Source organism: Colletes latitarsis, chromosome 2 (assembly GCF_051014445.1).
Source record: "Colletes latitarsis isolate SP2378_abdomen chromosome 2, iyColLati1, whole genome shotgun sequence".
NCBI classification, from domain to species: domain Eukaryota; kingdom Metazoa; phylum Arthropoda; class Insecta; order Hymenoptera; family Colletidae; genus Colletes; species Colletes latitarsis.
In genome coordinates this window covers 30,062,600-30,088,622 of record NC_135135.1, presented here as the reverse complement: position 1 = coordinate 30,088,622, position 26,023 = coordinate 30,062,600, and the positions used below count along the sequence as shown (strand labels likewise).

General features: G+C 37.8%; 1 protein-coding gene across 2 annotated transcripts; it reads right to left on the bottom strand.

The window, feature by feature from the left end:
- Nucleotides 1–133: 133 nt before the first annotated feature.
- On the bottom strand, nt 134–24,667 carry LOC143351930 (serine/threonine-protein kinase PLK1). Of its 2 annotated transcripts, none has more exons than XM_076784026.1 (8): nt 23,376–24,667; nt 11,402–11,506; nt 10,851–10,967; nt 9,520–9,734; nt 8,930–9,359; nt 7,345–7,889; nt 6,614–6,747; nt 134–6,371 (listed from the first exon to the last, which is right to left on the bottom strand). In XM_076784026.1, exons 1-8 carry the CDS (start codon nt 24,117–24,119, stop codon nt 6,028–6,030), a joined length of 2,634 nt encoding a protein of 877 aa, XP_076640141.1. In that variant the 5' UTR covers nt 24,120–24,667; the 3' UTR covers nt 134–6,027. The 2 variants fall into 2 exon arrangements, with proteins under 2 accessions (XP_076640141.1, XP_076640142.1); XM_076784027.1 differs by having other exon boundaries at nt 6,614–6,744; nt 23,376–24,666.
- Nucleotides 24,668–26,023: the final 1,356 nt, after the last annotated feature.

Sequence of the window (26,023 nt, the reverse complement as noted above, 5' to 3'; positions counted from 1 at the left end):
ACACGATCCCTTCCTTTCACTTTTATCCTAATCTCGTTAAATAATCATTTTCTCTGTATATGTAGTTCTCTCAACAGGAATCCTCCTACTACGTATAATCACCGAAACTTGATCCTTTAAATTAGTAACATAATTTTAACAGTCGAACTTTTCGAAAGAAAATTTTATTTGCTATCCAATGTACATTTTCCCTTTTCGCTTCTTTCCTTATGTTTTTATCCTATGTACAAACAACAAGTATACTCAGGATTACTCTAACAACATCTAAATCTCTACTTTCTATGGATTTTAATTACCGCGATTGTTATTTTTAGAACCGATTGTAAAAAGGAAAATTAACTGTAGCGGATGGAGTAATAATTTTATACTGTATTTTCAGTAAATAAGTAGATTTTTATGTACATACATAGGGTATATGTATATCTACGTGTGTACACATGAGAAAACAAAATAAAATCACATTAATCGTTTTAAATAAACTTCCTTCGAATAATCGTATGTTTAAAACGTGTACCTTATCAAAACCGCCCGTCAACGTTCATATTTTATGTATTTATACAGCAATTTCTAAAGACATATACTATATTCGGTACATACATATAATAAATGTAAAAATAAAATCCGTAAATATTCTCAAAGTTTCAACGACACATTGTCAGACACACGATCATAAGCATTATCACAGACGAGGTATATACGAGTTATACGACCTATCACCTAATGTATTTTTTCGGCCCGATTCTCTGGGGCTCTACAGCCCCATTACCATTTCGTTACCAACATCTTTCGAAATGAAGAAAAGAGCAAGTGAGACAGAGAATGAAATTTCCGAAATTTTATTATTTTTTAACGAAATGAAAGCTGTACGGTCCATAATTGGACATTAATCAATCGATTAAGGTTACTTAAAAATTTCAAGATTATTAAAATACCTAAGAATTTATCTCATTGATACGTAGACACATAAAAAATAACCCGGCCAAAGAAAACACGCACGCTGTTGCTAGGGGTCGTGTCTTTTTATTTCATACGGAACCTCGCGACTCTCTCCGTTATCCAACTAACGCGTTTCGCGTTTTCGATCGCCTCGCTCGCATTTCTGGAAAAGAAAAACCGATCCCCTATTTCGGGGGAACGTCCATGCGTCGCGTCCAACCATTGTTGTTGCCGTGGCGAAATCGACTTTTTCACCTTCGCCTTCGAAAAAGATCAAGTAAAAGAGTTTCCTCCATTGAAAAAAGAATAATTTTCCAGTCTTTTATTTTAATATGATTGATTTTAACGAATCAGCGTTTTTTTAAATTGCTAAACAAAGAGGACAAATAGGACAGTATTTCCAAATTTTTTCAGATTTAAAAATTTTTAATTACATTGAAATTCATTCGGTTGTTTAGACTCAATCGCATAAATAGTATAAATATATGAACGCACGTAAAAATAAAATATGTCTTTTTTTTAATAGTTAAAATATGATTAGGGAGTCTTGAAACGTGTATTTCCGCAAAGAAAAATTTTGAAATTTTTTTTACATTATGGTATTTTGCTTATATGCGGATTCATAGGTCGAAAAGTAAAAAATGCCTGGGCAGTCGAGATTCGATATCGCATCCCGGTGATGCGAGGTCGAATTCAGCTGTGTGAGAGCAACAAGGATAGACTCACACTCATATACAAGGTGGTTGTGCATTGTGTGCTAAGTGGAGGGGCACTTGCCGTCTGATAATACTGCACTGCCAATTCACATGTATTTACGCACACACTACAGCTTTCTGCCCATCGATACTAATTCAGTGAATAGTTTTGTTGGCGAACACGTGGTCGGTGGGTTAGGGAAATAAGGTCGTGGGACGGTGCCCGTGGAGCGCTGAACCGCTCTGCTCGGCGAGACGCGCGGAAATCAAACAACTCGATACGTAAAAATACTTGAACAACTTTATTCGGTACTGTTCTTTAGATATTTCTAAATAGCGATTGAAAACGTTCTCTAGCGCAGGACGATAGCTCGTATAGACTGAGAGAGACCCCGGCCACGCAGGGCTCGGTCTTATATATCCAGCGTCCCGATCGGCGTTTGTTTCTTCCTTTCCCCGGTTGGCAAGTTCTCGGCGCGTGCCATGGAATATTCCCGATCCTTCGACCGAGAACCGGCGACATGGCCAACCGATCGATTCTTACACACACACATATGCGCGCCACAAGCATACAGCCTACCTCTAACGGTCGAAACTACATTGTATACACAAAGTATCGGTAACGGTCTACAAATGCTCGGTTTGCGCCTAGATTTCCTCGCGTTGAATTTCCTACAATAATAATACGCATTACAATACGCGAGTTCGTTTGAATCTCCCTCGCACAAATCGCAGCCTCGATGGTGATAAAACCAGTTCCAGCAATTTCCCGTCGCGTCGCTGTATGTACATAGACCCTACGTCATGCAAATGCGTAACAATAATAATAATAATAATAATAATAATAATAATAATAATAGTAATTGTTGTAGTATCGATAAAAGATTTCGTTTAGGTAAGTGTGTGTGTGTGTGTGTGTTTTAAGTTATTGCTCTTTTCTCAGTTTTTCGTTGTTGTGTGTAATAAAGAAAAACTACGATAAACTGTAGACGAATACAAGACGAAATGTGCAACAAAGGTTAATTAAAAATTACTAACGAGTTAATAACTGTAGTATAATAATAATAATAATAATAATAATAATAATAATAATAATAATAATAATAATAATAAATAGCGTTTACTAATGTAACAGCCTGGATACAGCAACAACGCGCTACTGCGGCGTAAACTGTTGGCAGTGATACCCTTTTCGCTGTCGTCGTAGCAAAGCGAAAAACGAGCATGACTAGGATTACCAAGGATCTTTAGACCTCTAATTTAAGAATGTGCGAATAATTCGTGTCGACATCTTACCTCTCTAATTTCTAGTATCTCACCGCAGAGGCGTCTAACGAGTGTCACGATCGAATGATCAAGTATTGAACCGTATCAAAAACACGTGAAAACGGCACCGCGTAAACATGATTTCTACCTACATATGTACATCGCATATGGTATTACGTATAGCCGTCTAATGAGATATACCGTACTTCGAGTTCCTTCCATGCAATCTATCGACTCATCCATTTACTTACTTGGCCCTCGTAAAAATGGAATTGCAGGTTCCTGAACCTTTTCACAATCAAATTTATTGCAAGTTTTGCTACGCTTCTGTAAGAAAAATAAAATTTAACAAGTGCCGTGCCGTATTCGAAATTGTACACAAACAATACATAAGAACCGAAGCCTGAATGGAACCATTTTTAATCATTTACGAGGTCCAGTGCGACAAACGGATGAATCCCGTGTCGTCAACGTCCACGCATGACTGAAACATTTGGCACCAAAATCAAAATACAGATCTGCGGTAGATGTTATGGTACCGTTTCGGTAAATGCTAAATGGAACGATTTTTAGGTACATAGTATTTACTTTTTAACGCGTTCACTGCCAAGCCAAAACTACATAACCTAAAAATTCTCGTAAATCCGGCCTAGATCGTTTTCTTTTAACGTCTCAACTTGAGAATAAATTTTTGGGGGTAAAATCCTGTTCATAAATGGGCGACTTGGTAGTCAAAGTGTCGATAGAGATTCTACCCGACAAAAAAAAAACCAATCATTTTCATTCTACCATGGAAGAGTCACGACAGATTAATTTAAACGATTATGCACCACAATTATTCCAAGAAAAACAATTAATAAGTGCGGTACGTCGCTCATAAGCCAATTAAATTGGTCCACTTAACGTTATGTGTTCACTGATGTGCACATACATCGAACAATAGATGTAATTTGGAATAATTACGACAAAGCCGTCCAACTGGTGCCCTCGATTCGTGTTGCAATCCGACGATCGATTAATTCACAAAAAAATTAAGTTCGTCCAAAGTAACGAAAATCTACATTTACAATACAAAGAGATTTCTTTAATGTAGGCACTTGGATTACGAATATTTGCCGGCATTGTTTAAAAATGTTTTTTTTTTCCCTAGTACATTTCTTTTATTATAAAGTATTCCACTACTCTAATTGAATAATAATATTCGTTACGTTAATTTTTTGCATGTTTTGTTTTGTTTAGTCTTGACCATTTCTAATACATATCTCGTATCATTTCGTTATTTGTTATTATACATATAATAACGATAATGTTCCTGAGCATAAAGTTGGACAGCCCTGATCAAACTTTTCACAAAGGTAAGAATATTTTCACGACGAAACAAACACTCGTCGTTATAAAATGCTCTCGATGACTCGTTAATTGGTAAAGATATTTCACAAGCATACTAACCTTCTTTCTAATCGTAACAACCAAACTAAAATCAATATACAATGTTACCACACAAATTATATGTATATCTGTTAACGATTCAGTGCAAATCCACGAAATCTAAAAAAATATAGAAAAATAAACAAGAAATTGTTTGTATTTGCGTGTATGTATTGCACTTATTTCAAGCTTCGACTTTTTAACTAAATACTTTTTCCAAACTACAACGAATGATAATCCTATGTAGTTATTACTAGAAATTGTTTAAACGTGCTTTCAGGTAAAAAAGAAAAAGAAAAGGAAAAAAAAAAGTATGCATTAAAAGAAAATTAAGATAAAATTTAAATTAAATTGTGATTAAAAGTGATTAAAAATCATATTTTTATGTAGAGAATTTTTGTACTTGTAAGTTAAGAATTTCTTTTGTATTTGTGTAATTGTAACAAGTGTATGCACAGTAACGTGTTTGATATTGCGTTAAATGATGTTTAGAATTTCACACTACTGTGCGTATATGTATATCTTAGAGACAGCACTGGAAATAAAATTCTCGCCAAGTGCAAGTAACACGATTGTTCAACGAGAATCTTTACCTGGATCTCTCGATGAGGTTCTACAGAATTTTGCGTTTATTCGTAACTAAAAATCTATGGAAACGACTATAGAGATTCTAAAGATTCAAGGAACAAAAACGAGGTAAAACTGTGTCTCTTATTCGTCAAGTTTCTATCAATGATTATCTGTTATCTACTTATTGATTTTGTTTAACCGCATAGAAAACATAACGTATCACAACTTCTTTATACTTTGTAAACGAAATAATTGTTCGTAAAATCTGAACATGGCGTACCTGACATTTCCATACGTTCATCCAACAATGTCTTTCGTTCAGCTGCACCCAGAGCACCAAACATTTCGATTAAACTTGGAAACCGAATTAGTAATGTATAATTGCTAACAATTTTTTTTCAATACACGTTTTTGTTATGTATAATGGTGTAAAGCACTTTTATGACATTGTTATATTTATACTTGTTCATTTCGTACACTAAAAACTATTTTATTTTATTAGTTTTATTATATAAAAATATTTATTACGATGTAAAATTAGTACTTGTTATCTTTAGACATCGTGTTATTAATACTAGATAATAAAATAGGTTATCAAGTGCATGTTATACATAGTATAATATACTTTTCTTTTCTTTTTAGCATTTATCGAAAAGTTTCTTTAATATTCGAAGAATTCTTTGGAATAGAAATATGAAATGTAACATTTTCTTGTAACGAAGATTTTTCCAACAATTCGATAAAAATTAACCTAACGTACTCGTATAAATAAAAGTTTTGCCTATGCGTTGCTTAAACCACGAAATACATAACAATGAAATTCGTATATGTAGGTATGATAGGGTAGGTCGTGTACTTTGGTACATTATACGTAAGATAACATAGTTTGGACGATAAAATGGTAATTGTTTGAGAACGTATACATATACATATGTATAACTTTCTTCCATGTATTATAAAATTCAAGAAATTCTCTTGGATAATTTGTCAAGAATATAAAATAAAAAAAATAGCTTAAATTTTCTGTTGCACGGGTGCAGTTAACGAAAGACAGGGATTCTGACGTCGGTCGGACGATGAACTTGAAGCTTTCAACGAGCTATGTATGTACTTTGTTGTGTGTTTTTGATGGTCAAGCAATCGTATTATTCTGCATTTCTGCAAACTCTTTAGACACCTTACACACGTAATACAAACGTTCGTAAAGATCAGTCGTACAGCCGAAATCCCGGAGATCATTCAACCAGTAAGAAGACGTATGTCTGCTAGTGTCGATATACGTTATTAAGTAACCTCTGCTAGGCGATTCTTGCGAAACTACCAGTTTCGTATGATCGTCGAAGAAATTCACTTGTAAAAGAGGTACCGTCAATTCCATCACGATAGTCTTATCTGTTCTCAACCATCTTCTCATTCGCGGTATGCAAACGTTTTTCGGCTGCTTCGAAACGGTTCGATATTCCTTAATTTCACCACCTTTAACAGAGTTTAATTACGCGCTTACACTATAGTATAATGCAATTTTCAAGTTACAGTGCATCGCATATTGAATATACGTATACATATGTACGTATGCCATTAAAAAATCGCAATGGAAATTTATTAGAAAAGAATCTAATGTTAAGAACTTTTCCGAATAAAATAAAAACTAAAAGTCGGAGTGTCTGTGTCTTCTCTGCACAGAATTAATTTATATTTCGTGTAATAATGTTTTGTACCTTCGGTCATGTAATTATCCATATATTGGGTGAAACGTTGGAGCAATTCGAGCTTCTTTTGCAGAGCAGCAGGGACGTCGTCCTCTCTATGGTATCTCGTTACTTCGTCCTCGGTAGTCATATACTCCACCCTTCTTTGCAAATGGAAACGTATTTTTAAACAAATTAAGTAGAATTAAATCGAATATTGAACGCTTCGCGCTTTGATTCCGCGAATATCCACGGTGTCGTCCCCCATGCAATTGGGAAAAAGCTACATCTCTAAAACGGTTTCAAGCAAAATTAAATGGAAACGATGCACAAACAAACTGAATGTAATTTTACTAATTTTTTGTGACTTTTTCCTAGTGTTTGGTAACTGGAGATGAGAAATGGATTGATTATATGACAATCCCAAGTAAAAACGTTGCTCGACTGTAAAGTAAGAACCGCCGCAAGAATATCGTTCGTTAGATTTAATTTTTTACTTTAAATTGAAACGAAATAATGATACAATTACGCGTAATATAAAGGAATGTTTTACAGTGACGGTATAATGCTTTGTGGAAAAGATGAAATGGTGAAATTATACATGGAATAGTTGGTTACTGAACAGAAGAGATATGGGATGACCTAATATTAAGTATCCTTTTCCAAAAATCGAATCGTTACTCTGGTTAATTGATCGAAAAACCGATTTAATTTAATAATGTTGTTAAAATATAAAAACTCACTGAAAGAATGATACCGACCTTCTGTCGTGTGTGTAACTAATTTTCGTATTGTCATTGAAGAGAACGCCGACAGACTTATCAGAAAGTTGAAAACTTAGGCCGTATTTGTTCGAGTAATCGATCCACTTTGTGATGAAAAGGGGCACAACGTCCTCTACGGACGATGGATTTTGTAACATGTTTTTATGCTTTATTTCGGCGATGCATGCCTCCAATGCTCGGTGCATCAGCACACTTTGAGCCACGTATCCCATTTTTTTATGGTCCGGGCAAAGGACGCTGCTCAATCGTTGTCTGAATTTTGGAACTTTCGGAAGCTTTTTGGCCAACCAACTGATCACTTTCATCCCTTTTCGCAAACTTTTCCGAGATCTGTTGCTTTGATGTTGCTGTTGCTGTTGCTGTTGCGGTTGCGGTTGCGGTTGCGGTTGCTGTTGCGGTTGCTGTTGTTGTTGTTGTTGTTGCTGGTGGTGGTGTTGTTGCGGTTGCCGAGACTGCTGCACATGCATTGTCTGTTGCTGGTACCGATGCGATAATTCTTGCGATAATATGTTTGGCCAAACCTGAAACCATGTAAAAACATTTTGCCAATGTAGAAATGAAATCAAAAGCGAAATGAAATATTTTATTACCGTTGATACCGAATTACGGTATCGAAAAATACGCAAGTCGGAACAAATACAATATGTATTTATTAGCATATGGATTTACAGATTTGTGAATATAAATAACTTGCGCTCTTTCTTCTAAGGTGTAAACGTGCAAGTTTGCAGTTTGAACCAACTTTCGCTTAATCTTGGGAGCGATGGTGGTTTATCGATTTTCGAATCCTTGTTTATACTTTGGTTCGGTTATACTCGTGATTATCCGTGTATCATTTGTTCGATTTAATTTTGTTTTCTCTTCTTGTGGTTTTTTTCTTTTTTGGTAAAAATTACCGCCGTTTGTTCAGAGGGCTGTTGCTTTTAATACTGCCTCGTGTATTGTTTGGGATATAATCTGCTCTATCGTTCTTTCTAGAATCTAATCCAAAGCTGATGTTGGTGTCGTATAACATTCTGTAATATTTTCTGCGCTTACCAATCTAATAATCCAATTTATTTTTTTTTACGTGAGTCCTTTTCACTTCCAATAAATATTTGGCTCTGCCATCCGACGATATACGATTAATTGTTGTTTCAATTTACGAAATAATTTCAAAATCTTGCGATAATCTTCTTAACGTAATCTTAAATGTCGAACCCTTTATTTGCAATTTATGAACGTCTTCTAATTAAACATAATCGATCGTATAGTTTTCTATAAAATAAAATTCGATATAATATCCATCTTTCACCTCCAGCAATCAATCTATGAAAAAATGGCTCGCTGAATTCCACATATTCGATAAAACGAAAATATTTTAAGCACACCAAGTATTCGAGTTTTTGAACAGTTTTTTTTTCCAAACGATCATATTTCACGCCATCTTATGGCGGTGGACATATGATTATACGTAGATAGAAAATGAAAAGAAATGTTCGTAGAACCGACGAGGAAAAAGATAAAAGGGCTACTCTGAAATGAAATAATTGAACGTAAAACGGCTAATAGGGAAATTTACCTGATTTTTATTGAATTTCTGATTTCTAGAAGCCGTGGAGTTGGAAGAGGGCGACGCCATGGGATCGATTATCGAGGCGTGTGGCATTTGGTAGCAACAGGTATGAGGTAAGGAAACTGGTACGTATTCCTTGGTGAGATAAGCGTGTTCTTTCACCCTTTCCAAAGACGGTCTCAGTTCAGGATTCGGTTGGAGAAGCCATCTTATGAGATCCTGCCCGCTTCGACTCGCCATCGTGTCGTCAACTTGTTGGTAATGATTGTTACATATCCTGGCATAAGTTTCCGTTAGCGTGGTGGTGTCGAAAGGTGGCTGCCCTACCAGCAGTGCATAAAGTATGCATCCGAGAGCCCAAACATCCGCTTCGTAACTGTACGCTTGTTTATACAACACTTCCGGCGCGATGTAATTCGGTGTTCCGCATATTGTCCTACGCATACAAAGAAAACTATCTGTAACGTCGAATCGAACACCACCATAAATTTTGTGATGCAAGCATACAGGGTGAGAAATTAGTATTCCTAGGGGTGGCCAAACACCCTGTATAAAAAGAAAGAAGAAAGAAGAAAAAAGAAAAAAAGAGAACTTACACTCGTCTGCGCTGTCCGTCTGGCCTGGTCGCCAGTCCAAAGTCTCCTATCTTGACGATCATGCGATCCGATAGGAACATGTTTCCTGGCTTCAAATCTCGATGAACAACTTTCTGAGAGTGAATATACGCAACCCCGGTTACCATTTGTTTCATGTAATACCGTGCTTCCGGTTCCGTGACTTTGCCACGGTACTTCAGCACGTGCATCAAACTCTGTCAAAGAGAAATAACAGTTATCCTGTCGCGTGTCCAACGAGGATTGTCAAAAATCGATTAATCCAATATAAAAGAAAAGTGACGTGCACAGCGTACACAAGGTAAAATTCTTGTAAGAATTTGTGTTGATAAATCAGAATTTTCAGCAGGAAACAAGGAAGAAACCCGTTAGATGCGAAACATTAACCGGTTATGTCACACCAGAAACCATAACTTGTCTTTTGAGATCGATGTTTGCGCGGCGTGGCTTATATCGTTACCAGAATATAGTTGAGAGAATGTAATTTCTACCATACTCGCTACGACAATGGGGTAATTATTTTACCGCGAATTTAGAAAATAGAAACTAGTTAATCGTTTCCCGAGAAGCCATAATTGGAGACACGTTCGCGAGACCGATTCCGATTAATCGCGCGAGAATAACAATATTACGAGGAAAAGCAAACTACTTTAGAAAACTGTTGTTGTTGGTTCGTGTGAGAACGCGCGCGGTATAGATGTACGCGAAAGGTTCGATAAATTTTTGAATAGTTTGTTACGCGTAGAAAGGTTTGTATCGGTAGTGCAAACGATTCGAGCGAGGAATAATCAAGCGATTAGCTGACGGTCCGGCACATCCTAACGGTACAAACGAGTGAACAGATCAGCCGCGGAGAGTGCAAGTGGTGCTTGTTCCTTTTTCTGGCCGTACGAGCTGTTACCGAGACTTGATAAAACCGATTGATTTCTAGTAAAATTCGACAATGATCAAATTAACCGTGCGTTAAATAAAACTGTTAGAGATTTGTTAAAGCGGAATGTCTATTTCAAGGCGAACGTATTATTCTTGAGCCTTCCAGGGGAAGGAACATCGAAGCAATTCTATTTCTTTAAATTGTCGCACAGTCGGATGTAAGCTGGCTGCCTTTCGGAGAGCTCTCGCTGATCTTTCTGACCAAGTTCCTCGGAAGAACGAGGCTTTATCTAACAGGTATACATACATATACGCGAACTTGTCTCATTCTTCGAATACAAGGGGGATCGGGCTGGCTCGAAAGGAGAAGGTTGGGAAATTCTTGCGAGCGTATAGAGAGAATGTACCGTGCAAGCAGGTAGGTATGGGACATACGATACCTTTCGAGGACAGGCTTCCAGAAGCATGTACACGTTAAGCTTATCCTCAAAGTAGTGATGCATCTGGACAACATTCACATGATTCAGCTCTTTGTGGATCATAATCTCTCGTGCGATCTACAAGGAATAGATCAATATTATTCTCGCTGAGCGTTCGAGGCCACCTGAAAAACTTTAATCGCGATCTTTGCGCCATTCGGCTCTTACTGTTATGTTTCTCATGGCGGTGAACCGTTTCTAAACAGTATCGTTCCAACCTCTATCATTTACATGACTTTGTCGTTATAGACACTAGATAACAGATATTTTATAGACATATCCATAACGACTACTACAATCGATGCTATGCTGTTAAACGATCACAATGACTATTTATTTATATTCTTTCTCTCTCTCTCTCTCTCTGCGATATTTCCAACAAGAAAATCCGACGTTAAAGATTCACGGAAAAATTATTTTCGGTTGCGGGGGTTAGTTAGTAAAAATTTTGTTCAAAGTTTTGCCAAACACCCTGTACGTCGGTTATTTTCCTACCGATATTCTATACGAACCTTTTGCATATGAATTTTTTGCATTCGATTTTTTGGAATTATTTTGCAGGCGTATTGGTTTCCATTGCTGACGTCGGTCATCAGGTACACCCTCGCGAAACCACCCTGAAAATTAAACGAAAGGACATGTCGATAACAATTGGAACAGTTTCTTTCGCTTAACGTTACGTCTGCCTATTATGATACTATTTTAAATAATATCTTTCTTTTTTAAGCAGGACAAAGAAAAGGGGAACGGATGAAAAGCTCCAATTCGAATGTGCAATGTCCCCCTTGAGCGAGAGGGTTTCCTTCTTCGGGAACGTTTGCTTTCATGTTTCAATGATCGTTTATTGCCTTGCCACGGTACGTTTTGCGAACATTCGAGTAAAAACTATTTCCACGACGCGACGTTGCGTTCTTTCCCACAATTGTCAAACTCATGCTTCCCCCCCCTCGAACAACACTTTTACAGAAAAAGCTCGTCGTGCATTACCGTGGCTCGTAAATACGCACGACAACGTTGGTGTTTTGTTAGTTAAAAAGGGTGCGTGTGCATTTGGCGAGCTGATTACCAGAATAACTCGTTCGAAAATATCTCGCGACGTTACGAAAACTTGGTTTGTCGCGACTGTCACGTCACACGGTCCAAGGTACATACGTATGTGCAGGGTTATCCATTTGTTAAGAGATTAGAAAATTAGAGAGTACGCGAACATTCGAGCGAAATAAGCGACTGCTTGCATCGATAAAGTTATCGTATATCGTATCGCAGATATAAACAAAGTCATAGAAATTCTCCAACATTCGCTCGACGATGTGCGATAGCGAGATCGAAACTTTTAGGTCACCCCATAGATAGTGTCGTTAGTCTTATCGTATAAACGGCCGTATCTTGTTTAGGCGATACGTTTATAAAAACATTTCCATATGCCCCTTTCAAGAAATATCAAAGTCAGTCTGAAACACGCGGTCCAAGTAATTGCTGATGTACGAGTTTAAAAAAGTAAATGCAAGATGCCGTTAAAAATATTTCTGACGCGTTCGGAGAATATCGTTTCAAGTGCGAGGGTAACGTCGAAGGTGGTTTGCCAAATTTCGAGAGGGAATTTTTCACCTTACCGATGAACCGGTAAGATCCGGTAGACCAATAACGTTTCATTTTCAACGATTAAAAGCTGTAATTGAAGCAGAACATGGTTTAACAATTGTGAAAATTGTAAAAGTTGCTTCACAGAGGAAACCATTCAACACGATGGGTAAGTATTATTATTTTATACTTGAAATTAGCATCGAAAAACCATACGAATTATAGACGTACAAGCCAACGAGTAACAATTTTAATTCGAATATCTCTTCCATAGAAGAATTGTATAGGTTTTAAGTAGCGGTTGAAAAAGGTTGTTGAAATTTTTTTAGCATCGGAGTGACCGTATTGCCTTGCTATAAATAGCAAGCCATCCGTACGGTTAAGGCATTTATGGTTGGTAACAAGGGTGCGTGTATTTTTAGATATTCCTGCTAGTCTCCTAATAAATACATTCCCCGTGCGTATTTTTACCGATCGTAAAGGTATATTACTAAATGTACCGGCTACCGATAAACAACAACGAGTGTCCAGCGTTGTCCGTTTAACAACATGGACCATCGTGGATTAAAAAATAAATAATTGCACGGTTCTTCTATCTTGAAAAATATGTATACTGCCGACCAAAAGTCTCGAATCGATTAAGCGAATTAAAGAAGAAAACAGGATCATTGAACGCCGTTAAAACAACTAAGGAAGTTTTGCTAGTCAAGCAACTAACAAGTGACACGTTTTACAGTCTGCACCATTTTTACCAAAGAGATGGATACTTTCTTTAATTGCTCTGTCATTAAAAAAACCGTCCTCGTTACTTAATATATGTATGTAGTTGGTCATCCTGGTCATCCAATTGTTTCTAATTTTACATTGTTCTCGGTTCGCCTTTTAATAGAAACAAGCAGTCTTTTTATTCTTAGTAGTAATAGAATAAAGGTATATGTATACCATTTTAAAAGACAATAAGGAGAAATTTCAAACAAACGCGCAATCTTCCACACAATAACTGACCAAGTAGTCGAATAGAACGTGAAAGTAATGTAATTTAAATATCGACCTACGCCGCTTCTTTTCACAACTGTTTCGCGTTTATACGAATAACAGTTGTTTGTATAGAGTGACAGTTATTAGGGCAACGCAGTTACGAAACACCAAAGAACGCGTGCACAGCTGCCTCCAAGTGGCTGTTCTATATTTATTATTCCACTTTATGAATGAATCTGGTGACGCCATTAATAAAATACAGACGTGAATACATGGAAACTAAACTGTCCGCATCTAACGAATTTTCATTCAAACGTTCCGTCATTTTCATATTATTTGAAAATAATATTGTAACAATAATTCCGTAGGAAAATTGGCAAGAAAAATCGACGCCTGAACATTAAAATACATACATATGTATAACCGCGTTCGAATATTTCGTGATTAAATTTTCATTTAAATGTGTATGGCCCACTATTTGTAGGTCTGCAGAAAACTTGCCCGACTTTGTATTATCGTGGAATGGAATGAAAACGGAGGCAATTAATTGTTTGAATAAATATTTGTTTAAATAGTGCGTCGTCTCGCCTCTACCGTGATTAGAAAAATAATCGGAATTAAGAATGAAGTAAAGAAAGATTATGAATTCAGAAGTAATTAATTACCCACGACAGTATCGGGGGGGGTGTGTTTTATTTTCAGACGACATTTCCATGCGTAGACGCATCTAAATATACATTGTCGATTTGACAAACTGCCAGAGTAGTTTCTATTTACCGCTAAATAAGTACTGCAGCCGTATCTTGTTTAGTTTTATAGATGGCAAGTGCTCTAATTATCTGCCTTCTTCGTTTTTCCCTTAGCTTGGCTGGCCTCCTTTTCATCTTATCTCTCTTCTTTCCACACTTTACCGACGAGTATTTCTTTATATTTATTAGTCGTCGGATAAATTGTCAGGCCACCTTTTCCATCCTTTACCACTTTCTAACGTTACAATATCTTTTACGATACCAACAAATACAGAAATTCTTTGCTCGATTCGACATTCGAGTAGAAAAAAAGTTTGAAACAATATCGATCGAATGATCGATTGAGACAAATTGAGAAATAAAGTTGGACGAATAGGAACTCTGCGTACGGTGGTAATGTCTGTCGATTAGAAAAAGTGAATGGACTGTAAATGAAATGGTTTCTCTACAATCGAATCTTTATAATCGAAGGTACATACAGCAAGGCATACCAAAGAAACCGGTCGTGGGTCTCATTTTCTCCTTGAAGCTGGTGCACATACACGAAAGTATGCGGCGAACGCTTGCGTTTAGAACATTCAACTTGAAATGAAATATGCACGTTAACCCAAGCATTTTCTAGAGGGTGTTCGGCCAGCCCTGGGAACAAATTTTAATGGGTGATTCTAGAGGTAAAAATCAAACTGATTATCAAGAATACCAATTTCTCGATCAAGGCTTCGTTTGTACTATTGTACGTATGTATGTTTATTCACCAAAAATTTCAAACGATTTGAAATGTTTGAATTTAATTGTTAATAACTTTTCAACGAAACCCCTCCTCGATCGAGAAATTGCTATTGTTGATTTTCGTATTATTTTAATCCGAGAGAATCCTCTATTAAAATGTTCTCCCAGGAGTGGCCAAACACCCTGTATGTATATGACTCTGGTGCGTTGGATATTGGCAGACAGTCGGGACCGAAACTGACCAAAGTTGAAAGGAGGTTAATCGGAGAGCGTGAGCAAGATAACACGACGCACTTGATATCTAACAGATATCTCACGTTAGATTGAGAAACATAAACATAGTTGACCGCCGAGACAAACGGGAAGCCATTTCCAAGAACCAGACCAACCGATTCTCAAGGTATCGCTGTAATATGTATAATGAAGCAAATAAGAAACGACCGAGTCCTAAAAGCACAGAAATTAAATCACCGTCTAAATTTTTTGTACCGCTGATAGCAACCTGGAGGATTTCCTAAATAAACTTACGAAGCCAAAATGGCTTCTTGGTATGGACAACTTGGGGCGCTCTTTCCTTTACGTAACGTGGACAGCAAATCGTTTACTAATAAATTTATCGAACCGCGACAATTTAACATCACATTTGAACGGAACAAGCCTAAACGTTCTTATTTAAAATTAAACGAATTAAATAGTTGATTCATAAATGAAAACATAAATTTACCATGTCATTTCTTTATTTAACTTTTTTCCAGACACGATTCCCTAAATAGGCACGAATATTCAAAGTTTATTTTCGAAATCCTTGAAAGCAACCCGAAATCTGGCATGGTTAAACAGTTGCGTTTAAGAGAAATTACACAGAAAGCAATCTGAAATAGGCGTGCGTCCTCGATATAAATTTCAATTTGAAATTACATTCGTGTACAATCTTTAGATTTGCTTGCACGAACATCTATTTCTCCGAAAATCTTTTACTTTCCTTAAACGATACACAAGTATAGTTGACATAATTACCAACGTAAGGATTACGATCGTTGGTGTTCCGCCAACTCCCTTCAGTGGAAATTCAAACAATTAGAAATGCGGCAAATTGAAATTGTATAGCAGCGTAGTAGTGTAAGCAATGAAAACGGCTGGGTTAGGGATTAAAAAGTAACAGTTGCCAACGCCATCTCTAGACCATACGTGTTAAAGCAGCTTCTCGACTATCGATCTTAGTAATCGATAAGATGAGACGTTTGTCTAATCGGGGCAGAATATTTCTACTGCCGCCAGCGCGAACTACTTGATTAATAGTCGAGAGAGAAGCTCGACTGATTATTTTCGAGATCCTATTTTTATTCTTATTATCGACGTTCCATGAGCTTGACCTTTCATTAGCCTACTAGCCATCGTTTCTTTGTCAGCTGATTTCCGAGTGCCCTTCAACGAGACAATCGATTTACTTGGTTTTTGTTCTGAAATTTTTCTTCGAACCTTCTCCCCCTCCCAGAATATAGAACTAGAACTTGAACTTGATCACAGAGAAACAGACAGCCGTACAAGCGTACAATATTTTTAAGTTGAATAATTTAAAAATGTTGATGGTATATGTATAGATATAACCTCATAAGTGCTCGGTCCCCTGTACGGTGTGCAGCTGCTGTCGACGCACTTTACTCGCGAAAGGGATCGTAAATTCCATTTCACGGCAATCTATCTGCTCGTCGGATGTCAACTGCCATAAGGCAGGCGCGCCAATTGAAATATAAAAAAATATTAAGATGACGAAAGAAATCGTTTAGAAAAATATCTGGAAAGTTATTCTGCAAACGGGATGCAATTTCTGTCTAAAGGTAAGAGTTTTTTCTGTTGCTGCTTTTGTTCAAAGACGGAAGTACCTACGTGTACACATAATGCGCCGTGTGCATCATTCTTCCAAGAAGGACGATAAAGAACGATTAGGCGCGAGAGATCTATAAATGGGAGATGCGGTAAACCCGCGGTTAATGGCGAAAAAAAGCACTAGTCATGCGGTGATTATCAGCCTACCCCTTACACTTTTGCGGAAGGAATTACGCGCGAAACGCATCGTAAGATAAAACTATAAATTTTTTATCAATACATATGTATACATTGCCCGATAGAAAAGATTGAAATGCACAACACATCGTTAGAAAGGGGCAAACTAGATTGAAATTTAATTAAATATTTAGCTAGTTTTGACATTTCTAGTTCAGGCTAAAGGCTCTAGAAAGGCTCGCGAGTCATCTCACGCAACCAAACACCAAAGTTATGTGTCTCATGAGCGATTCGTAAACAATCATCAAGAATTACTAAACATCTGCTATTCCGTTATTATTTCTTCGCCCTATCGCCACAGGCAATGAAAAGTAGATACTCTGCCACGATGTTGTAAAAAAAGGCAGGGCAACAGATAAGAATAGAAACTGCAGTAAATGAGTTTGAAATTTCTCGAACCGAACCGGACGATAGCTACATATGTATGTATGTATACTATGAAAACGTTCAGTATTAAATCTCTAGGTACATAAAAATGGTGAAAAAAATATGGTATAAAATATGTTTAACTCGATTAAACGTTTTATTATAATAATGACACGATATTATACGGATAGAAGGGTTTATTAAAGATGTGCGCGACAATAGTGGAACGTTTAATTGGATAATATACATCTGTTAAAATATTCTCTTTGTTCGGTGGAAAGCACAGAATAAATTCCCAAGGAAGCTCGATCTATGAAATTAATTTAATAGGCAGGAGGAATTCCGTTCTGCATAGAAATGATGAGAACTGCGTGTATTATGCACGTACACCGTCCTACGAAAGAAAAAAGGAAGTAAACAAGGAAAGAAAAGGATACGGAGGAACAGAGAAAGGAGAGGAAGAGACCCATCCGTTGAACTTATCCTCCTGGTTGTTCAGGAACACTCGAGTCGAGCCAATCAGTGAAAGGCGCAACGACGTGTGTCATTGACACATGACATACGCATGTATAATCAAACGTGGACGAAAGATGTCTTGTATAGTTACGAGCGTTAAAGTTTCAGTTATAAGCCAAGCCTGACATTGATCCAACATAAGAACGAGAAAGAAAGACTTTGAAAAATAGTAGGGGACGTTGCTGGGTTCAATTAAACGATAAATATCTCTCTAAAAGAAGCAAGTAAGTAAGTAAAAAGGTGATCGAGACCGATACACAGTGGCTGAACTAAACTACTTAAAGTGGTAACGTTAGGTGGTTGATTTGATGAAACAGGTATCAAAGATGAAGCGTGCGTGACTAAAAGTTTGATTTCTAACATGAGATGCGCGAGGCACGGTAACACGCCCAAGCAACCTGGTGCGGATAATCTGGATGACGAAACAACGACCGGTTTTCTCCAACAGAGGATACAGTTTGAGAGTGCATCCTCTTCAATTATCCGTCTCTCTCTCTCTCTCTCTCCCTCCCTCTTTCCTGCCGACGAGAAGCCACACGCAAAATCGCATCTTGCTACCGATTGATCGAACCGGAGACAAAAGATAAAGACTTGGTACGGCCAGTGGAATCGATACCGATCGATGTGCACCGTTGCTTCGGAATGCCGCTTGCCAAATGTCGCGAAATCAGTTCGCCGCGCCGGCATCATGCGAAAGATTGCATTACGTAACAAAAAGAAGGAAGACACACGCAAGATGACCTGCGCGGAAGCTTGAAAATCAATCCCTTTCGGATAGAGACTATAGAGAAACGCACTAACTTGGACTCGATTGATAACCGAGCTCTCCGATCCAATAAGAATCCAATAACGATTCAAGAAGAATCAAAGCGATTTCTTCGCGAAGAAACACTCTGGTCTCGAGTTATAAGAAAATTATTTACCTATTTGCATAAGTTGTGATCGGAAATGCAACTTTGATACAATAACCTTTCCTAGAGGCAGAACGTAAATAACTGTTTTACCTTATTCGTAATGAAAGGCATGCCTAGATTACATATTTTTCATTCGCAAAAAATATTCTACAAGATATCTAGTGTATCTATGTATGAAACAAGAAGAAAATAAATATAACGGAACGTATAGAAATTCTTTTCCACCCATCTTGTATCGTGACTCGAGCTTCGTTTGACATCTGTCGTCACGACTAAATATTTTAACAAGCTCAAATCTCGCAAAGTACTCTGCACGCTTGTTATGCGTGTTAAATGAACGCGACAATTGTATGGCAACCTTCGCTTGACTGCGCGTTTAAACAAAACGATTCTCAAGTTCTTTAGGCTGCAAGTGTTTTACGCAAAATATCTTTAAAACGAACAAAACTTATAAGCTAAAATTAGTAGCTTCGACGACTACTCGGTTACAAACTAGTACATACAACTTACGGTACAGTATTGTCGGTATTTTAAAATTGAAAACATAACCTCCGTTAATATTAACAACATCTTTCCATATTTATGGCAAGAAATGTCCCGTGTGTCTGAAATAATTTCAATATGTATCGTTAATTTTGTACGAAATGATAAAAAATTAGAAATTGATTAAAAAGTAAATGCTTTTCTAAGAAATATGTGTTCTGTACTGTGGGGGACGAACGCGGGACGAAGAGGAGTCGGTCGGACCGCCCATCTATCCATCTAGGTAGTAGTAATCTTGCTCCCTTGTGTCCTGATGTGTGTGTGTGCGTAACTGCCGCGACGAATAGCGAACCAGAGTTGAATGTGTACGTGGGAATAGGTGTATACCTTCTACTTTTCTCGCATTCCTGCCACGGGACTTGAAGTAAACGGAGGATCTATCGATCGATGATCTCTACCGTTTCCTAAATTTACATTTTTTGCGTCTCGAAATCCAACGATACATCCCAAGTGTCGGAAAGATTAAGAAACTGTATGACAGGACGTCCGGGAGCTGTAAGTATGTAGGTACATACTTACTTGGGCCGATGGTGGTCATTTTAACGCTTCCGGCGAAGCTCGGCAACTGCACGTTACACCGCAGGATTCGCATGGCCATAACAAACTCAACTATACGTATCTATACAGCACGTATTAATATGAATTTTTTATCTTCTCGATTAGGAGGATGTATTAATATGTATATGTAGAATTGTATAGAATGCGTTTCTTTCGCTTTGTTCGATTGTTTCGCACGTTTCTATTAAATTTTCAACGCTCGATGATATTGTTTCCCGTTACTTTACAAGTTTCGGGAATAGAAACGAATGATTAAAGATTTCTCAATTGAATTTTGCTGCGTTTCTTTCGCATTATACGTATTCCGAGGGAACAAACATTTTTGCCGCGTAACGAAAGTAACGCTTTCGTATTTGCTGCTCTTTGTCATCTTTTTCGGCGGATCGTGGAATGTGTTGAATCAAGTTTTTCGAACAATTGGATTTTATTCCACGATTGTAAAATGTTCGCGTTCAGCTTTCTTTGTCCTTTGTTCCTGCCGAAATATCTTTAAATTTGTTCAAATTCAGTTTCTACATTTTTACAATAGAAAATATTGGATTGATAGGAAAACTGAAAAGAAAAGAAAATTCTATACCTGTCGGAGAAAGGAAAATTGCATTTCATCGGATTTCTAAACCTTTCACTTCTCGTTTGATTGAATCTGGCTTTAGTAGAATTCTTTATCTACTATAGTATTATGTAGAAACTCGTGATTGCCTCGATATTGGAAAGAGATGGCTCTTTTATTCACACTGAGCAACGCTACAACCATACATACATACATATATTCAAAAGCTTGCTAGTTTAAAATAAAAATTTCATACAACAGTGGCAATATTTGTAACATTTTGCGTTAGTGTACTTTGTTGTACAATATTACATATCATGTTTGTGGTAAAGATGTTTAAACAGTTGGACGTTATTTTTCACTTGTCAATATGTATGCCAAAACTATGAACGTGAACGTTATCACGAAGACTAAAAAGATAAATATAAGAAAAAGGCCACGAGTAAAGGAAAATTGATAAATACTAGCACGCAATGCCGAAATCTTGGATTCCTTTTGCTGGAATATACATATGTATGTAACTTTCCCTTACATGTGTAATGATCCCGAAAATTTGATCGTCTTATCCTATCTATCTACTAGACTTGTTTATCGCGACAAGAATGAAAATGAATGAAATGAAATGATAGAAATAGAATACCGAACGATTATTACCTTAAACTGTCGATTGAAATGCGATATTACATGAATCGTAGGCGAGTGATATTTCAAGTACAGGATTACACGAATGCTAGCAATTAATCTCATACTTGAGTTATACGGCGGGAAGAAATGACGGTCGATAACTTTCGAACCAATTAGAGCAGATAGTACGTAAACAGTCGCTATTAACCCAAATATCAAAGTAAAGAAATTGTAGAAACAGCGAATGTTACGCATTACCTTGTATTTCCGGTGTTACTAAAGAGTATCAACTCTGATAACGCCGAGCACGGCTCGTTTTATTGTTATTTTCTAATTGTATGCTTGGCAAAGAGAACGACTAGAAGAAACATTGTTAAATTTTTAGCTTGAAATATACAGAAAATTCGCTTGTTTGAAAATCAAGGTTTTCTACAAACTTGTTCGATTAAGCTTTCACGATAAAAACAAGATAAAAAGTATGTAATGGAAATTGTAATTTATAGATTTGAAAAATGATACTCCTTGTAATTCGAGGAGAAATCGATAGAGTTTGGGGAATGCAGAATAGAAAACTCGTGCATTTGCCATCCTACGGATATACATACATGTACGTATCTATGTACAGTCCAACGTTCTTAGTGAAACAAGACTAGCGTGCTGTTAATTTATTACGAATTCAGTTTTCTAACAATCTAAACAGACAACATTACATTCGTACATTTATAGATGTTTTCGTCTTTCGTTAAACAATTCTAATTTAGTTTATACAAAGCAATTCGTCCCTGAAGAGATTAAGTAATTAGTGCGATAAAAAATATACTTTCATCGACATGTTCTCTTGACAAGTGGATAAAGCTGCAATAGACGCTATCGAGAATGATAGAATGCGTATAAATGATCGGTTTTAGTATTTCTAGAGGTACGTTAATTCGGAGAAAACTGTCTGGAAATTTCGAGGAAGAATGTCTGTCCTTGGCTTTGTATGTTCTTTCCAAGATAAGAAACGAGAACTAAATAAATGCAGAAGCGAGAGACAACGAGCAACAAGAGCAGAATAAAAATAAAAAGAGGAAAAGGAACAAGAAGAAGATAGCTAGCTCGACCGATAACGATAAAACTTTAGATGACAATGAGTGGGAAAACTATATGTATACATACATATGTATAAACGAGGGTTGCACGAAAACTATACGAGTTCTACTTTCTATTATTTCTTAATTATTTTTTAGCATTTCTTTGAAATTTCTTGATATTGTAGAAATTTCGATCACTGTACGAGTCCATGCATGGCTGGTTTACTATCCAACAATGACGACGTTCCTAATGTAAAAATAATATCTACATAATGCGTACTAGTAATTACTATATCGAGCCATATCACTTTCGAAATAAAAACTGATAGTTAATAGCGATAATACGAAAGCTGTTAAAGGTGATTCTAATAATAAACAAGCTTCGTTGTCGTACTGTGTGCAGAAGAAATCATGACCGTAATCTGTAGTAAAATCCGTTACGCAAAATATGTAGACGTTTGCTTTTCGGTAGTTGTTCTCGAAAACGGAACATTGGACGATACAGTTTTTGCACGGCAGTTTGCTAACAAGTTTTTTTCGTTGCGCGAAACACTGTACCGATTCTGCTTTTATTTTTTCCTAACCTACAAAAGGAAAAACAGATCTATGTATATTAACAGATATAGTTAAAAAGAAATTTTAAGCAGAAAATTGTGAGAAACTATAGAGAATATACATATATGTATGTATACCGATCGAAGAGTGTTCGAACGGGATAGGAATGCCAAAAATATGCCTAATATGTGCACGGTAGGCTGTAATCACGGTCATTTTGGGTTTTCGACTGGTCTGGATCTAAATCCCATAAAAAGTCTGTGCATAATGGTAAAAAAATATTTGCAAACTGGATATACATAGACCCGTGATCGTTGGTGTTGAAACAATTACAAATGCGGCAAATTGAAATAGTCTAAGGCTGGTTTTTTCATTGCATATTTCGTACATTTGAAATGTAAAATTGTTTCAGTCGTTTATTTAAATAAATGATAAAGTTTGTTATAGATATACCACGAAAAACAAGTATTAGTTAGAAAGAGGTTAGTTTTGCGTATAGGAATGTTGTTCCTTTTCTTTCTCCTAATACGAAAATTATGTTAACGTTGCTTTTAGACCATATTATAGTATAATATGTGTAGATAATTGGTGAAAAGTGAAAAGAACGCTCGCCGCCAATGTGAAAAATGACCATGATTGGGAATGAACTGAACAAAGTGGTCGTTTATTTGCAAACAGTGTCTTACCTTGCCAAGAAATTGTCCTTTGTGGTAAGCGTTTCCCTGAACCGGATCAACTACGTAATCCGACTCCTGCTCCGTCGAATTATTCCAGGAAGACGTAGACGGTCCTGCCGTGATCACGCTTGTCGTCCTTATTAGAGACGAGGCGGTATTACCGAAATGACTTCCACTCGCCGACCAAGTAACGTTACTCGTGCTGCTTGTCGTGGTGGCGGTCGCGACATTCGCCGTCGAGGAGATGTCCTGAACGTTGCTGCTGGCTCCTCTGGACGAAGGTTGCGCGTTCGAAGCGTAAATAAGCGTGGATGTACGCGTCGTCGTGCACGTTTCCTCGTCGTCGCGGAAAGTCACGATGTTTTCCTTGGCCGTATCGAGGAGGCAGCCGGGATGCGACGAGTACGAGGACAATTCCGCTTCCAAGGGCAACGAGGACGCACCGGGTTTTCGACTTTTTCTCCTTACCAAGCTTTGCAGGGACGCAGAACTCTTGGAAAAGCTGTGACGCGGACGATTGTTGACGGGCCTGGCGCTACCAGCTGATTCGATTCTCTTTTTAGCGCAGTCGTTCTCGTTTGCTTCCTCGTTGCATCGTCCAACGACCCCCGTCGTCTCTAAGAAACGGCAAGCTACCGTTTCGGTATGCAACTCGACCGGCATCGTCTCCGGGAGGTAACTCTTGCTCGTCGTTTCGTACTCTCGCGGCGGCGACGAACTCCCGACCATACTCGAAGGCAATTCTAGCTTCATCGGAGATCTTGCCGTCACCAGGCAAGACGCGCGCTCGTGCTTCTCGTAACAAATCAATTATTTACCGCACCCTGAACGATATTCTATCCTCGTTTCTTTGCGTTTCGTTTCTCCGGCAGCGTATACGTTATATACACTACGATTCCGCGATGACATGTTACGTTTCATTTCGGCATTTAACACGCATAGGACGACGCCTACTCCTTGACATCCATCACACACGTGCACTCGCGAGATATCGCTCGATAACGGCGCGTCGCGACAGAACGATCGCGAAAACAACAAGAACGTCCGGAAGTGCGCGATGTTGCCGCAGGAACCGAAACGCACGCGCGCTCTCTTATCTCCGATGGACCAGCAACGCTCACACCCCCAATCGCTCCACCAGTCGAATCGCCACTGTTCCGCGGCGCGCACCGACCGACCGAACGACCGACACCCTCGGCTCTGCCTCTGTCTCTGTCTCTGTCTCTGTCTCTTCTATCCCCCCCGACGCCAACATTGCTGCCACCTGAGCGCTCAGTGCCGTCGATAAACCCTATTTACTTTTACATTTTCTTCTGTCGAACGAACAATATTTACAAATTTTTTCCACCCGTCTCTATACCGACAAAATTAAGCGCCGCGCCGGATCAAACTTTCTATATTTCTATATTCCTTTCTACTGGAAGGACAATGTCGAATACAAGACAATGAATAAATCTATTCACCAACATATCGGAAATATGTTGAAATACACTTTTTACACCGTGTCTTTAATTGCATGCTGCGATGAATACAAAACGGATCAGAGAATTCTACACGGTAGTGAAACGTGAGAAACTGCATTGTTTCTAATATCGTGCAAAAGGGAAATGCAAGCGTCGCGACGTCGCGGTGTTCTTTTACTTCCAAGACGAAACCTGGTAAACCTGTACGTGTATAGAGCTTAAAATAACAAACTTTGAAATTGGTAAATGATTGTACGGCGAGAGAGAGAGAGAGAGGGACGGTATATGTATGTACCTAATGGTTGGCGTAATCGTACGGCCCTGATTCTACTATTTGCTTCGTTGTCCTCGTGTTCGATCTCCTTGCTTCCTTCAGCTCGTTCGCTTCTGTCGTACTTTCTCTTTCTCTCCTCGCTCCCATCCCAGAAAGAACTCTACTGCCGTCAAAGGGGGAACACGCATCGTCCCGTCATGCGTATTCGGTCATTCACACAAGATATACCTGTTCCAACATTTCAGATGCGCCAAGTGCACATCTAAATATAGGAACGCGGTATAGCAAGAAAGAACTTGGTTTTAGAGCAACAACTGTCATATGTTTCATAAACTCTCTTCGTTTCGTAATAAGCTAACGCACCACCCGGATTTCAGGACTGTGTGCTCCAGTACCAACGAGAAAAGAGCGACTGAACAAAATAGGAATCACAATGAATTTTCGATAACGTAATAACTACTTGTTCAAATACATACACGATACAAACATGATAGACGTTCCTATTTATTTATTGCGAGAAATGTTTGTTACGAAGCAAACGCACGGTCTATTTAGAATTATTTACCAAGTACTTTCAGTGTCGTGATAGCCGTAATAATATACGCTTACCTCGTCGCCACAGAAAGTGAAATATGTATGTGCATACATCATGCATACATCATGCATACATCATGCATACACGCCGAACGGATACGGTATACTAAATGAATCGTTTCTGTTCATTAAAACTAGTACATACATAGTAGTTAGGTATTGTAACGAAACTGCCAACAGTAACTGATCAACGGATCGTTTAACCGGTATAATCTCCTTAATATTGTGTAAAATGTCGGAAATTTTCCCTTATATGTAGAAATATTTGAAAAACACGAAATGAACATTTTGATCGTAAACGGTGCCTTGATAAAAAAAAAGTTTAT

Bases quoted from the DNA above. Each gene is read 5' to 3' on its own strand.
- LOC143351930 (XM_076784026.1), bottom strand. From the start codon at position 24,119: ATGAAGCTAGAATTGCCTTCGAGTATGGTCGGGAGTTCGTCGCCGCCG. The intron at 10,968-11,401 runs GTTCGTATAGAA...TATTCCTTGTAG, and splicing joins AAAAAATTCATATGCAAAAG to ATCGCACGAGAGATTATGAT. The intron at 9,360-9,519 runs GTAAGTTCTCTT...TTGTATGCGTAG, and splicing joins GACGGACAGCGCAGACGAGT to GACAATATGCGGAACACCGA.